Raw genomic sequence first — 15,818 nt, 5'->3', positions numbered from 1 at the left:
AACTAAGGTTTTCAAATAAGCGCAGTGGAGTTATAAATACAATGTTTGACCTCTGATACACGTTACGTAGTGAAGTAGAAGTATTGAGACTTGGACATTCTCTACCACCACTCCTCCATGCAGCCCCTCTCCCACCACAGGGCGGCCGCCGGCGGCCTCCTCCCCACCCCCTCGGATTTGTTTCGGGAGCAGCAGCCAGACTTCCCCCTGGACTATGGCGAGGACTACGTCTCCGAGCAGGCCATGGGCGGCAGGCAGCGGCAGCAAGAGGAAGAACGTCCGGAGAAGAAGAAGACGACGAAGCCGCTGCCGCAGGAGGACTACGAGTCTCTGTCTGCACTGGATGGTGAGGGGAGAGAGGGGGGAAGGCGGGGCAGAGGGGGGGGGGGGGGATATAGGAAGAGAGATAGGGGCAGAGTGGAGAGAAAATGGAGAGAGAGAGAGAGAGAGAGAGAGAGAGAGAGAGAGAGAGAGAGAGAGAGAGAGAGAGAGAGAGAGAGAGAGAGAGAGAGAGAGAGAGAGAGAGAGATGGGGGAGATGGGGGAGATATAGGAAGAGAGATGGGGGAGATATAGGAAGAGAGATGGGGGCAGAGTGGAGAGAAAATGGAGGGAGGGGGAGAGAGAAAGAGAGAGAGAGAGAGAGAGAGAGAGAGGAGGGGGTAGAGGAAGAGATAGGGACAGTGGAGAGAAAATGGAGGGAGGGAGGGGGAGAGAGAAAGAGAGGGAGGAGGGGGTAGAGGAAGAGATAGGGACAGTGGAGAGAAAAGGAAGAGAGGGAAGGGGGGACATCTAGAGACGGAGAGGGAGGAGGGACATGAACATAACACACATTTTATGAGACTGTAAACCCACAATATTCCATAATAAATAGTGAGAAAATCAATTTTCAAATACTCAGCGATGCACCTGACAGTTATATGATCCTACTCACGAGCATACATGATCACATTGAACAACAACAAAGCCCTTGTTGAATCAAAACAGATTCAAGAAATAATATGAATTATTCATGTTTATAATGAGGTTCATAATGACTCTAACCACCCTCTTCACTCACCAGTTGAGCTATTGCCATATTGCAGGCAGGAGGCTTAGGGCTCTATCTTGTGCGCCACCTTTCCCCTTATGCCTAAAAGTATTAGCCAGATTTTACACAACACATTGTGAGCTTGTAGTTTGGTTATTTGAACAATTTTATGTTTTTCAATATAGTGAAAAATGGCACACAAAAAGCAAAGTTTAAGCATAAGGGGTAAGGTGGCATGCAAGATAGGGCCTCTGGGGGGCCCTGGGGTTGACTAAGGACAAAGGGTGCAAGAAATCTGCTTTGGATGCTTTAAATAAGACATTTGTATAGCTCTCCCACCTAACCCATACAATGTTGCTGATATTGTGATGTATTTCATGAGTTTGTGTATTCTATTGCATTTTATGTTGTAGTGAGTGATTCTCAAAGTGGGGGGTCCTTTAAATGAAGGGGGATACATTTCGGGTATACGTTTCCATTTTATGTTCAATTTAATGGACAATAAAATGTAACTTATCGATTGGGAAGGTACAGTGTTGTGAGCGTCTGCCCTGTGACAAAGGCTCTATGCACACAGAATAACTCCCCTTCCCTACTTCCCTCACAGGTGTTACTGATGATAATAATTAATACATAATTGAGGCTCTGTTCCATTTAGTATGTATACAGTGGTTCTCAAAGTTTATTATTTCAAGGACACCCATCATTCTGAGAGAGTACAAATGGAACCAAATCCATTTGGTTCCATTTGTACTCTCTCAGAGTTATACACACCCGTACGGGGCCATTTGGAACCCACTCAAGGACACTTTGAGACCCACTGGTTAGTGTCATCGGTAACACCTGTGCAGGAAGTAGGGAAGGGGCCAGAGTTCTTTCCAAATTGGCGCGTGTGCATAGAGCCTGTTAACACAACTCCCCGTGTGGCTTTAGGCGACTCCTTGCAGAAGCTGGCCATGCTGCTGGATCACTACGGCCTCGACAGCAGCGACATCAAAGACTTCTCGGCCCAACACCTGGACAGCCTGCCTGCTGCACTGAAACATCTGGACAGCCTGCCTGCTGCACTGAAGCAGCTGGACAGGCTGCCCGCTGCGCTGATACAGCTGGACACTAGCATGCCTTCTGGTCTCAAACAGCTGCAGATGGACGCTTCCTACGTAGCCGACAAGAACGCCAAAGGTTTGAGCCGTTTTGTTGTGTTATTTAAGCGATAAATCTGATATATAACAGGTATTGGTGTGAAAATATATTGACTTGACACAATTTTGTCTCATCATTATTATGATAGCCTCGGAAACCTTATTATGATGATGATGACGACGACGACTATTGTTTTTAATATTCAGAATATTAAGAATATTTTCCGATTTTTCAAGTTATTTTTTCCTGAACCACACGGTATAGCATAATAAGCCTACACAAAGACATATATAGAAATACATTCAAATACAATAAACATAAGTAAAACACCATATGTTATTATTATTTTGTCTTTGCCATTTAGATAAATATCGGAGCAATGCTGTTTCAGGAAAGAAGGTAAGGATAACATTTTCTGGTAGTTTGTTTACCCTTGCTTTATGATTGAATGGCCAGTGGGTGGCAGTGCAGTGTTATAGCCTCTTCATCAGACGATTACAACGAAAACATCCAGTCATCAGCATGACTTCAAAGAGGCCTCGGCTCCTCTTATTTTGTAAAAGGAGAGCCATGTATCCTAATGTCCAATTTATTACAGATGACAGGCCAGCGGAGATAACTTTCTGGTATTGTGAGGTCTCTTCTCTTCAGTATCAATGTAATGTAGTGACGTGGTGGTAAGTAACCCATGCTATGTTTTTTCAGGGGCTCTAGCACCTCCAATGCACAGCTTTGTGTGTGTGTGTTTGTACCACGGAATGTGATGGTCTGATTGGCTGATGTACGATGATAAGGGTGTCCGACACTTCACGTGTTAGATGGCGCTAAGAGATTATTTTAATAATTTAATTAATTAACTAACTAAAAAAAGTATTCATATCTGATGTTCGTCTTTCATTTCACCTTCAGGTCACAGAGGGTTCTATGACCTATAGAAAAGATCCAGCGGTCCCCGCGGCTCTGTCTTCTTCTCTGGTCAAGGCACCCACATCGGGAGACCCTCAGGAGGTCCTCGTCCAGAAGGAGACGAGACCCACGGCCCTGGCCCAGGAGGTGAAACCGGGACGGAAGGAGCTGCCGCCCGACACGGAGGTCACCGAGCCGCACCAAGACCCAGTTGGCTACATCGTCACCAACCAGAGGTGAGCAGAGCTGTGTGGATAACGTGTGTTCCATCAGTGTCAGCAGCCTCATGAATGTGAGTTGATTTGTACTATAATGCAGTGGTGCTCAAACCTTTTCATCTATACCACCAAATTCTTATGTATTTGGCTGCGGACGCCCCATCTCAAAATACTTTGCCAAAGAACCCCAGAAGAGGGGAACATTTTCAATATGTTTCCCCCAAATATTTAAGAATAGCAAATGTGGCCCGGACGCCTGGCGTAGTCTATAGCTGTCTGGGCACCTGGCTGCTAATCTAGCCTGATAGCATGTCGTGGGTTGGATTCCCGATCTCTCCCCATTTCCTGTCAGACTATTGTACTATTATTCTATCAATTAAGAAACGGCTCACACAAGCTGTGCGAGTGTGCATACAAGCTGTGAGCTTGTAGATCTGCTATTTTTGCCACCGTATGTTATTTTTTTCAACTGTCTGAAACAGAGCATGTGAGCGGAGCGGAGCGGGGGGATTTTGACGTGAGTGAGGAGTGGGTTTTTAAATGGGTCGGATTGACTTCCGGAGCGAGAACTGTCCTCCGCTCCGAGCCGCTCAGTGCACACGGCACAGCACTGTGCAAGCTTGGCTAGCAGTTTACATCAATCATTGTCTCTCAAGCAGGCCCGGCACAACGGGGGGGGTAAAGGGGATGTTTGCACCCTTAAATCAACCTCTTTGACCTTGTGCCCCCTCAAAAATCTCAATTGCCTCTCAGTCATTTCATCCTGGCGCCGGGCCTGCTCTCAGACTCAAGCCCAGCCCCATACGCGTAATCTGCTTCACGGACTGTCCATGAGAATAGACATACAAATCACCAATGCACCGCTCATGGCGTGTCGACAGTTTACATATCTGTTCTTTTCGATTTGGACACATGACGATGGGCTACAACAGAGCATGTGAGCGCGAGAGCGAGCGGAGCGAGGTGCGTAGCGGGTGGATTTTGAAGTGAGCGGGGAGCGAGCGTAGAGCGGCGTGGGGGAGATGAACGTGAGCGCGGAGCGAGCGTAACAAAAGCCGCCGAGAGCGAAGAGCGGAATTATCGGCCGCTCCGCTCCGCTCACATGCTCTGGTCTGAAAATACAACACATTGTGAGCTTGTAGTTCTATTTTCGAACAATTGAAAGTTTTAACACGTTGAATCCCTGGCACAAAATCTTTTCAAATGGGCATACATTTTTACCATGAAGTTTTCAAAATTTCTCAAAATTTTTCATTCATGAATGGAGGTACAGTACATGGTACACCTCCATTATATATATATTTTTAAGATTATTTTTTTATGGCTTTCGCCTTTATTTTATATTTATTATGGAGGGATATACCGTAGGCTGACAGGAAATGGGGAGAGAGATGGGGGTGGGTGACATGCAGTAAAGGCCAGGATCAGGAGTTGAACCCGCGGCACACTGCCAGACTGGATTACCAGCCACGGTGCCTGGACCGCTGAGCCAAGGCCCAGGCCCACGTCCATTTCTTTGTATGTCGGCATGAATGTGTGTGTTTCTCCACCACCAGCCCCCTCGGTTGGAACAATGGGGTGCGTCTACTGCACCTCCTGGCTGAGAGGATCCACCTCTCCACCTCTGCATTCCTCAACATCAGGTAGGACCATCATATTGTAACTGGGGGACCACCATTACATGTAGTTTGACTCGGTTCCACAGATAAAGTGTGTGTGTGTGTGTGTGTGTGTGTGTGTGTGTGTGTGTGTGTGTGTGCGCAGTGTGGTCGGCCCGGCGGTCACCTTCAGCGTCGGCCCAAACCCACAGAACCAGACAGCCGAGTCTGTCGCTGGGAAAGCACGTACGTGTTACTGTTGTGAATGAAGAATCTCCATTTTGTAATTCTACAATGGATAATAATAACAAACGTATAAAAGAATATATAGACAGTAGGCAATTTATTTACATTACATCATTTTAAGTTTTATTTTTTAAATCAATACCTGCCACCTGTTTTAAAGTTGTAATAATATGCCTGTGTCTTATTTGTTCTCATTAACTTAACTATTTATTTATGTTTTACTTATTCACTCACTCACTCACTCACTCACTCACTCACTCACTCACCCAGTTACAGAGAAGAACTTCCTGGAATCTGAATCAGGCCTGAAGATTCTCCAGACGGGAGTTGGAGAGGTTCGTGCAACTACACAGTAATAGGCGTACTAAACTTACTTAGCAGCTGTAATACATACAGCTGCTACTAGGCTAGTGCTAGTACTACTACTACTGTACCACCTACTGTACCACCCAGGATTCAAACCTGGATCTGTTGGGTGGGAAACCAAACATCTGATTAGTGTTTCTTTGAAGCACTGACTAAACTGAATTGTTTTGAATCTAAATAACGTCTATTCTTTAAACTTCTTTGATGATGAGAAAAGTATATTTTGAAAGTTCCTTCTCTCTTTTCTGTTGTCGTCTCTTTGTCTCTCCTCTCTCTGACATTTGTTCCTCTCGTTCCTGCCCCCACACGCCACAGAGGAACGATGCGAAGGTGCTGCCCCTGGCGTCGCGCGCGCCCCAGGCGGGCTCCCGCGTGGTGTTCTCCACGCTGGTGGCCGCGGCCTGTGTCTGCGGAGTCCTGGTGGCGGCCACCACCGTCACGTGCCTGCGACACCACGCCCACCGCCTGGCGGCACAGAAGCTGGGCCTGGGCCCCGAGGGAGGCCCCGTCTCTCACCAGGAGTACCAGGTGTGTGTGTGTCTTGTATTGTGTCTTTTGCTTTGGCAATGTAAACGTATGTTTTCTCGTATGTGTAGTGTGTACCCCCTTTATTACTACTTGGCAAAGTAGTAGTATAAATTGGGCTTAGCTGTTGTTGCTACTGTTTCTTCTCCTCCACTTTCCATGGCTTGTCATGGTCAAAATGCATGTTGACATACACGACATGACTACACAGTAGTGTATGTCAACAACATGTAACATGCTAACATGTTGCCGTTGTAACATTTTTGTAATAAAGAACCTTGATTTTACACCCTCTCCTCCATCTTGTTTTTAGTGCTCGGATCGCTCCTCTCTTTTCAACTTTGATTCCTGTTGATCCTCGATAAGCCAGCCTTACCTTTTTAAACTCACGTTGTATCTCCTTTGAGCACCCAGTTGATCTCTCTTTTGCTTTAGTTCAGTTTAGTTTGCCATAGTGTTGTTTGCCGAAGAGTTAGTGTTGAAGTGTAATTGAGGAAGACACTGAACCCTATAATTGCTGCTGATGATGTGCAGGTTGGTGTCTTGCATGGTTTCCCCTGCCTGTGAATGCAATGCACAATCTATATGGAAAGTGCTTTGGATAAAAGCGCTATATAAATGCACCGTTTTCCATTTAACGTAGTTTACTTTCTGTTGTTGAATTCTGTTGTACATTCTTAAACTCCTGTCTCTCTCATCTTAACAAGGACCTGTGCCGGCAGCACATGGCCTCCTCCAAGGGGCCCTTCGGACGCTTGGAAGCGGCTGCGTTGGGGGCCGTCGGGGGAGGAGGAGCAGGCGGGGGTCCGGCCAGCGGAGGAGGAGGAGGCGTCGCTACGTCAGGTGCAGTGTTGATTCCATCGACTAAATCCAGGACGAAAAATGTTTGTCGATGACCTTTCTTCTTTAGGGAGGGCCTAAAAGTCAAGACAAGTCATTTATGCTTGGTTGCGCTCAGGTGCGCTCTGAAAATATATAAATAGTATATCGGCTATTTTCAGCATGCAAGATGCAACCGATTATAAAATCGGCCATTACAACACGACAACTCGACTAAATCAACTGTGCATTTTGTTGACTAAAATCTTATGATATTTAGTCTATAAATAATACAAAGTTTTGCTGTCAAAATCACCACTGTTCAGGTGGAGTTGGTGGTGTCGCGGGGGGAGGAGCGACGGGCGTGGGCGGAGTTTCAGGAGGAGGAGGGGCTTCAGGAGGAGGGGGCGGAGCCTGCGCGGACACGTCCAGGGTGAGCAGCGTGTCGTCTCAGTTCAGCGACAGCGGCACCGCCCAGCCCAGTCCCAGCTCGCACAGCAGCACCCCCTCCTGGTGCGAGGAGCCGGCGCAGGCCAACATGGACATCTCCACCGGACACATGATCCTGGTACGTGGGCAGCGGTTCATTTCGCGAGAGAAATAAGCAACCGTCACTTTATATACATCGGCTAGTTGAAAATAGACAATCTCTGTTCCTTCCACGCGCTACGTCCAACCAGGGAAACTCCCCCCTGTCAGGTGTAAAGGAGCAACTTGGACACTCAGGCATGAAGGAAGCATGAGTTCAAGTCCGTTGGTCTCCCCAGGTTGGCGGAGGGTGTGTAGAGCCCAGGATCACATTAGATAATTGACACGGGGGTGAAAAATGGGTTACAAAATCGTGGGATAAAGAAAATAGACAATCTACAAGCTCACAAAATACACTGTGAAATATTTGGAAGATTTATAACACCACACAATACTTTCAGATGGGGGTTAGGGACAAGTGTATATTGGATGCAAGGCCAAATACGCAGCTACACTTTAGAAACAAGCCCAAACAAACCTACCAATTTACAAGCGACTTTACAGAAGAACACAAGCCAAAAACCGCTTATAATAAGCAGACATGGCAACACTGTCCAGGGCACCGTCTAAGTAATAGGAATATTGTCACAGATCTACAAGATCTACAAGCTTGTAGATCTACAAGCTCATAGTGTATCACGAAGTGATGCGCTATGACTTTGTATATCTGCTATTTCTGAATAGTCAAAGTATAAACTAGAAAAAGTGCCCCTCAGGGCACAGGTCTCCACCAGGGCAGGTCAGGTTGTGGCCTCCTGGTGGCACTATAATAGGCCAATGTGAAAAGGGTGCCATTTGTTCTTATGCCTTTGATTGAATTTGTTCCAAAAATGTATTTTTCAAAAATCCACCTGTTGGTGGCGCTATAAAAGGCCAATGTGAAAAGGGTGGGATATATTCCTCATCCTAGTAGGAAAGTGCGTGAAAGATTTCACGTAAATTGCACGCTGCGTTCATGATTTGAGGCTTTTTGTTCAAAACGGGCCAGTCCTGCAAACTTTGAAAGCCAATGTTAGCCAATTAGGATGCAATATGAAATATCGGACAGATCCGGCTTGAACACATGACTATAGAGATAGTGTGTAACGATTTGCGGGATTTTTGGACAAAATCTGTAGGAGTAATACAAAAAAAATTGTTTTACAAAAGTCGGCTCCTGGTGGCCGTTCTGGAGAATTTGGGGCGGAGGTTAATCGTTGGCATCCAGGCGTGCAAAGTTAGGCATCGCCCGGATGCCGGAGATTAGCTGGTAACAGACGCACACACACACACACACACACACACACACGGACGGACGGAGTGCAAAACATACTCTCTCCCCATGCCTTCGGCCTGGTGGAGACAATAATTATTTATTAATGTGACTCTATATTAACTACACCTGGGAGTCACCTGGGGGTCTTTGGTATAGTACGTTTCTGCTGTGTGTGTTCATTGAAAATAAATAAGTTCATAAGAAACTACTCAAGAGAGTGCAGATATTCCCTTTTCTATCTTCAAGAATCTGAACCCAGCTATTGAGACGACTCCTAAGACTCCCCCTGAGTAGAGCGTGCCTTCTCCTAACGGTTTTTTGATCCCGTGGGAGATTTTTTCCATCCTTGGTATAGCTAATTTGAGAACCAAATGAGCTATCTATAATGGCTAAAACCTAAAATAACACAGATGCTTTCCCCCGATTGAATGGGTTCAGTTAAGCAGACCCCATGTTGTCCCCCCTCCTGTTTCTGGTTCAGGCCTACATGGAGGACCACCTGAGGAACAAGGACCGCCTGCTGAAGGAGTGGGAGGCTCTGTGCTCCTACCAGGCCGAGCCCAGCGTCGTGTCCACGGCCCAGAGCGAGGCCAACGCCAAGAAGAACCGCTGCCCGGACGCCGTGCCCTGTGAGTCACTGGAATACCAAATATCAAAACACCAGTCGGCAGTCGCCTTGGGCGCACAGCCGGCACAACTGCTCAGCCGGCGTAACTGCCATTTAGGTTTGACCTAAACGGTTAAACCTAACCTTATTCCGAACATTAACCTCAGTAAGACGGTGACAAGACCTAACCCTGTTCCTAAACTTATGTCTAACCCTAATTTCTAAACTTATTTCTAACCTTATTCTCAGTAAAACAAATGCTGTTTTACCGAGCCGTCGGCGTGAGGTCGGCGGAAACATAAATGATGGCGAGCAGGTTTGAAGGCGAGCATTCCGGTTACCAGTCACAGTACAGCCCAGCATCGGGGCTGACGATTGAGAGCCACACAGACCCAATCTACTGGAATGAAACTCCTCTGTTGGGTGGAACTTGAAACCTCACATCTTATGCCAGCTAACTCCAAAATGTTCATCTTTCATCCAATAGATGATCACTCGTGTATTGCATTCAGACTAGCAGTGAGGATGTCGTCTTGTTCTTTTAGATGATCACTCCAGAGTGAAGCTGAAAGCGGAGGTCAACCCGTCCCGTGTGGATTACATCAACGCCAGCACCATAGTAAGACTGCACGAATGCACGCACAAAACCAATCTGTCGGTTTCCTTCCCTGACTCTGTAAGCAAACATAGGCAGATCTGTCATCATGGCACCATGCAGTGCCTCTCTATTGACTGACGGGTCACTCGTCCTATGCCGCAGATGACCCCTGACCTTTAAGCCGCAATCTGACCTTTCCCTTCCTGCTTTAGATTGAGCACGACCCCAGGATGCCCGCCTACATCGCTACGCAGGGACCCCTGTCACACACCATCTCTGACTTCTGGCAGGTCTGTACCCAAACTCTGTTCTGGAATAACATATGTTCAATAGAGTACCGAAGTCCTGACATCACTGGTTCATCCCCCTGTGTCACGGAGGTTTTTCTCTCTGGAGAATAACATTGGATCAGAATCGTCTCGTATAAGAATTGTGGTCCAAAAATGAACAAATTGTCCCGGGGGTATAATAGTCAGGGAGGTGGCTCTGTATCGTTTACGATAGTCAGTCACTCATATTTGTCTGTTTCTGACGAAGATTTAATTAATTCGGCCGTGGTAACGTTAGCGTTTTCCTGCCGTCTGTTGACGCTTCCGTGCTCACTTGTTTATTTTTGGAACACAGTTCTTATATGACGTGATATTAAACACATCTATGGGAATTCTGTGTTTGAAGTAGAATGCATACATTAAGTCAGACTTCAGTGCTCTATTGTTGCTATTGATGATATCAACAACAGTATTTAATATGTGATGCCAGCTGGTGTTAATCGTGGTGATTGACAGCAGTAGTTTGTTGTGTGATGTCAGATGGTGTGGGAGAGTGGCTGTTCAGTGATAGTGATGATGACCGCTCTGGTGGAAGATGGAGAGAAGCAGTGTGACCGCTACTGGCCGGACGAGGGATCCTCCCTGTACCACATCTATGAGGTCAGACGTTCTAACTGTGTGTCTGTGCGTGCGTGCAAGAACGAGTATACGAGTTTATGTACATGCACTGTTTGTTCCACCAAAGTGTTGAATGCCCTCACAGTGCCATCCATTAAAAGATGTGTGATTTCAAACTTGGCCAGACAAAAACCATCTATCAGGAGACCTTTGTACAAGTACATTTTGAATTCCAAACTTTTACTTGTAACAGAGTAGTTCTACATTACAGTATTGATACTTCTACTGAATAAGTAACAAATGTTACTTATTCACTTGTCTCCAGGTGAACCTGGTGTCTGAACACATCTGGTGCAACGACTTCCTGGTGCGTAGCTTCTACCTGAAGAACGTGCAGACCCAGGAGACCAGAACCCTGACCCAGTTCCACTTCCTCAGCTGGCCTGCCCAGGGCATCCCCACCTCCACGCGACCCCTGCTGGACTTCCGCAGGTACTGCAGCCTTGCCTGGGTGCATAGTTAGTTATTATGGCCAGTGGTGTGACTAAGTATCGAGGTATTTGTGCTTTACTTGAGCAATTCCAATACTTTTACTCCACTACAATTATTTGAAATGCATTTACTAGTTACTACCTCTCCCTGGTCAACCGTGGCGCCTGATCGAGGGGAAAGGAACTGGTCGGAATAACGTGTTCCTTCCGTGCGCTACGTCTGGCCGGTGAAACTCTCCCCTGTCAGGTGAAAAGAAGCAGCATGGACTCCTCACGCATAGAAGGAAGCCTGAGGTCAGTCCGCTGCCCCCCCCAGGTTGGCAGAGGAAGTGTCATCATAACGATGCCTCTGGGTGTTTACTTTTTTGGAACCCACAGATGCTGTGCTCGTCATAGACTGAAGCAAGCAGATAATAAATACTGAGCTACCGAGACCCATAGCCTTTTAAATTGTCTTTGAGTTTCTCAATCCCTCTTCTGGATGTTGTCTTTTGACACTAGCTAAAGCTGAACAAAAGAAGAAATGGAAAGGTGATCTTCTGTTCTGGCAAGAAAGTTTAAGCCTTTATTGAGTGGCTCTTTCATATTGGAAATATTAAAAACTATATTACATTCATAAAATAAAATAAAATGCAATCAACAGCTTTCTTCAGGGTGTGACTGGTGGGTACTTGCTGGCTTAAGAGGACTTTGCTTAAGAGGACTTTGAGTTACCGGTAGCCGGTTAGAGAGACTGTATGTGTGTATACATACGTGCTACTAACCTTACTGTACCTTACAGCAGCATTATGAGCCGGTCGGGAGCATAATTATGGTAACTTTCGTCACTTTCATCATGTTGTAGTCAATGATTTGTAGTCATCTGGCAGGGAACCACAAGACGGAATCAGTACTTTGAATGGCGGAATTCTTATTCCACCTTGTGGTTTCCTGCCTGATGACTACAAAACAAGACGTAACTTACCAATCCGCTCCAGACCGGTTCACACAGCGATTGTGAGGTGGAAGGCCTGGTGACGCGAGGTTAACCTCACTGTAGGTCTCTTGGGATAATCTTTAGAACACCATTACACCAAGACCGTATTGGAGTCACTCAAACCGTTCTGCACAGTGCACACAGGTGTTGGATGTCATCTTCTTCCTCTCTTGTCTACACCCTCACAGGAAGAAAGGTTGTTATCTTAATTGTTCCCCTCTTGTTCACAGGAAGGTGAACAAGTGCTACCGAGGCCGATCCTGCCCCATTATTGTGCACTGCAGGTAACTTTTTTCAGATGCAGTACACTCTAAAGACCACTTGGTGGCATGCATGCACTATATTGTAGTTTGGATTTGTAGATTTTGGATTTGAGACCCAAAAAGTGCATAATATAACAAATATATTGTATATAAATGGCTATGGTACAATGTAGGTTAATAAGTGCTCAGATGGGTTTTTCAGAGCATGTTCATTTTAATGAATAAATCAATCTGTTGTGTTCCAGCATGGATCAGTGGACCTAACCGTTTAATCAAGTTCATATTCATCTGAATTGAATTGAATTGAATACTTTATTAGACAGAAAGGCAAACAGCACAAGTACAGTCCGCCCCCAAAAGCCCTGTGGACTTGTTTCCATTGAGGCCCTATCATATGTATTCAATTCATCAACATATAGCCTAAAGAACACCAATATACAATAATATCACAGATGTACAAACAGTGGGGGAGGGGGGGTTGGGGGTGAATGCCATCACCTTTCTATTGGAGAAGTGATATTTCCCTCCTCCTCTGGTATAGTGTTTGGTTGCAGCTACATGTAATAATCTAGACATGTTGTGTCTTTCCAACAGTGATGGCACTGGACGGACCGGGACCTACATCCTTATTGACATGGTTCTCAACCGCATGGCTAAAGGTCTGTAGCCTATACAGAATGTATTGTGTTGGTGTGTATATGCCTACTACTCATCCAGAGGGCTATAATGGTTTTAACCCATTCTGACCTGAGATCAGATTCATACGAGGTTTCCGCCGGACACACACTGGTCTGATTAAACCCATACTGACCTGAGATCAGATTCTAAAAATGTCAGTCGCTCTTCGATTTTTCAAAAATAGCAGACCTACAAGCTCGTATCGCGCCACTCGGTGGCGCGATATGAGCTTGTAGATCTGCTATTTTTAAATAGCTAAAGCATAACATGATGCTGACACCAAAATGGGTGCCCGTTCAGAATGGGTTAATGAATACAATATTGTATATATGGGTTTGATAATACAATACAACTTCAGTCGATTCAGATGATGTCGATAATGGTGTCGTATTGCCTGATTTTACACTTGTTTGTATGCTGGACATAGCAGCAAATCTATAACCTCACAGCGTGTTGCACTGCGACGCATTGTGGGCTTGTAGATCTGCTATTCTCAGAGCACAACACCCGAGCGTAAACCAAACAAAAGCGTTCGAATGACCTGGATTCAAACGCTATGGTCTCACACATGGGGAACCAAACATGTACAGTACTGCTCATCCATGATGGGGCTACACTGCTCCATGGCAATTTACTTACTTCAAACGAATTAGCGGCAGCAAAACATTTGCATCCTCACTGTCCTCAGTGTCCTGACGCATAATAATCGTCTGCTGCAGGTGTGAAGGAGATTGACATCGCCGCAACGCTGGAGCATGTCCGTGACCAGAGACCTGGGATGGTGTGCACCAAGGTAGGCTTAGCGTGACCAGAGACCTGGGATGGTGTGCACCAAGGTAGGCTTAGCGTGACCAGAGACCTGGGATGGTGTGCACCAAGGTAGGCTTAGCGTGACCAGAGACCTGGGATGGTGTGCACCAAGGTAGGCTTAGCGTGACCAGAGACCTGGGATGGTGTGCACCAAGGTAGGCTTAGCGTGGGGTACACGCAGGGGTCCTTGAGCTTGACCCAGCCAGGACGTCCCCCTGCTACATGGTTGACATTTGTGAACCAAATGGACCCTTTATAGTATGTTGTTTCTCATGGATTTTGACGATTATTGCATTGTGATTATTATTGATATTGATATTATAATATAATCTATATCAATAAAAATAATATTGGCTAAAACAATGCAAATAATCAATATTATTGATTATTTGCATTGTTTTAGCCAATATTTTTTTTAATGAAAATCATGCTTTTCGACAACATAATGTCATCTTTCGATATACTAAACTACAGTATGTCTGTCTATTACTTACTATCTACTTGCTTACTCCCTCCAAACCTACCTACATACATGCATGCGGCATGCCTTACTTCTTCCTGCCTACACCTATCTGACTGCACCTGCACAGTCAAATCTGGAGTGTTGATTTAATTTGTTTAGTTTTTACACTGGAGGCCCCTTTTCCATAAAAAAAACTTTGGTTCTAGAACTCAAGAACTGGTTCCGTTCTTTATTTTTTATGATGGTATTTATCACATCATGAATAGCTTGAATAGTGACACGGCCACTTTGGTTCCCACTTCAGGGAAGTATTTCTTTGGTTGAAAACAACTTTTTGGGATATGAACAAATTAATTTGGTTCAAAATTAGGCGGGGGAAACCGGTTCAACCCCGGTGCAAAAGGGGTCTCTTGAGAGTTAAATTAAAACTCAGTAATTTACCCACAAATCACAGAGACGATGACGAAAGCATGAAACTTACAAACGACATCTTTCTCCCTCTTTCCAGGACCAGTTTGAGTTTGCGCTGACGGCCGTGGCAGAGGAGGTCAATGCCATCCTCAAAGCCCTGCCCCAGTGAACGAACCGACCGACCGACCGCCTGCCTGACCCCTCCCTCCCGCCCCGACGACCCCTTGCACTTGGAATTGTATCTTAAAAGAAGGGGGGGAAAAAACATCACCTGTGTCTTAGAGTACCTTGCCTTTTCTGTCTAATTGGACAATGATGAATGACCTTGTGATTTACCCTGTGCCACTTCATTTCTGCCTCCCCCCCACCCCATCATCCTCCCCCATTGGGCGATGATGCCTTGAAACTGTAATAGTGAACTTTGACTGGATTGGCACAGGCACAGAAGGTACGGTGATACACGTGGTGTGGCTGTTATCTGAGTATATATAATTGTGTTGAGTTTAGGCAAATTTCAAGGAAATATCATGTGCACACTGTCAGGAAAAAGACACACATATTTTGTGTAAATCCTAGTTATAGAACACTACAATAACAGTCCACTTTTGGGTGGCATCAAGGGAGGCCTGTCGTCAATGGAGAGATGAGCTGTTTGTTTTTCCTCTATTAAGCTTTTAAGGCATCAGAACATAATCAAATCGTGTTGAAAATGTTCAAATTCTCAGAGGATCAAGGTGTCTGGCTTACATGGGAATCTGTACAGTGGACGTCAACGCATTTTGGTCTGTTTCCATGACAGAAAAGCATGGGTGGTGCGTCCAAACGTCGCACAGAAAACCTTCAACCCAGAGATGCCATCGAAGCTGCCCGTTGAATTGAACCGGGAGGATCAGAACATTTGCAAAGATATCCAGCCTTAGCTGGCACAGGATGCTATCGCTAGGAAGAGGTACACAGTAAGTGCTAGGTTGCGTCCAAATCCACATACTGTACAGTACTAA

General features: G+C 45.8%; 1 protein-coding gene across 1 annotated transcript in view; it reads left to right on the top strand.

Moving 5' to 3' along the window:
• Positions 1-15,422, top strand: part of ptprnb (protein tyrosine phosphatase receptor type Nb) — a 49,132-nt gene extending 33,710 nt beyond the window's left edge. Inside the window, exons 7-25 of the mRNA XM_083758702.1 lie at positions 124-346; positions 1,963-2,211; positions 2,537-2,571; positions 3,082-3,314; positions 4,853-4,939; positions 5,061-5,140; positions 5,411-5,475; positions 5,822-6,034; positions 6,739-6,874; positions 7,225-7,418; positions 9,115-9,262; positions 9,786-9,859; positions 10,051-10,128; positions 10,648-10,767; positions 11,051-11,217; positions 12,423-12,476; positions 13,050-13,114; positions 13,853-13,926; positions 14,915-15,422. Of these exons, the coding sequence (XP_083614828.1) occupies positions 124-346; positions 1,963-2,211; positions 2,537-2,571; positions 3,082-3,314; positions 4,853-4,939; positions 5,061-5,140; positions 5,411-5,475; positions 5,822-6,034; positions 6,739-6,874; positions 7,225-7,418; positions 9,115-9,262; positions 9,786-9,859; positions 10,051-10,128; positions 10,648-10,767; positions 11,051-11,217; positions 12,423-12,476; positions 13,050-13,114; positions 13,853-13,926; positions 14,915-14,986 (2,367 nt within the window). The 3' untranslated portion in view covers positions 14,987-15,422. The remainder of the gene's footprint in view (positions 1-123; positions 347-1,962; positions 2,212-2,536; positions 2,572-3,081; positions 3,315-4,852; positions 4,940-5,060; positions 5,141-5,410; positions 5,476-5,821; positions 6,035-6,738; positions 6,875-7,224; positions 7,419-9,114; positions 9,263-9,785; positions 9,860-10,050; positions 10,129-10,647; positions 10,768-11,050; positions 11,218-12,422; positions 12,477-13,049; positions 13,115-13,852; positions 13,927-14,914) is intronic.
• The last annotated feature ends 396 nt before the right edge of the window (positions 15,423-15,818 follow it).

Source organism: Protomyctophum parallelum (assembly GCF_964188405.1).
Source record: "Protomyctophum parallelum genome assembly, chromosome: 23".
NCBI classification, from domain to species: domain Eukaryota; kingdom Metazoa; phylum Chordata; class Actinopteri; order Myctophiformes; family Myctophidae; genus Protomyctophum; species Protomyctophum parallelum.
This window is presented reverse-complemented; position numbering and strand designations above follow the sequence as displayed.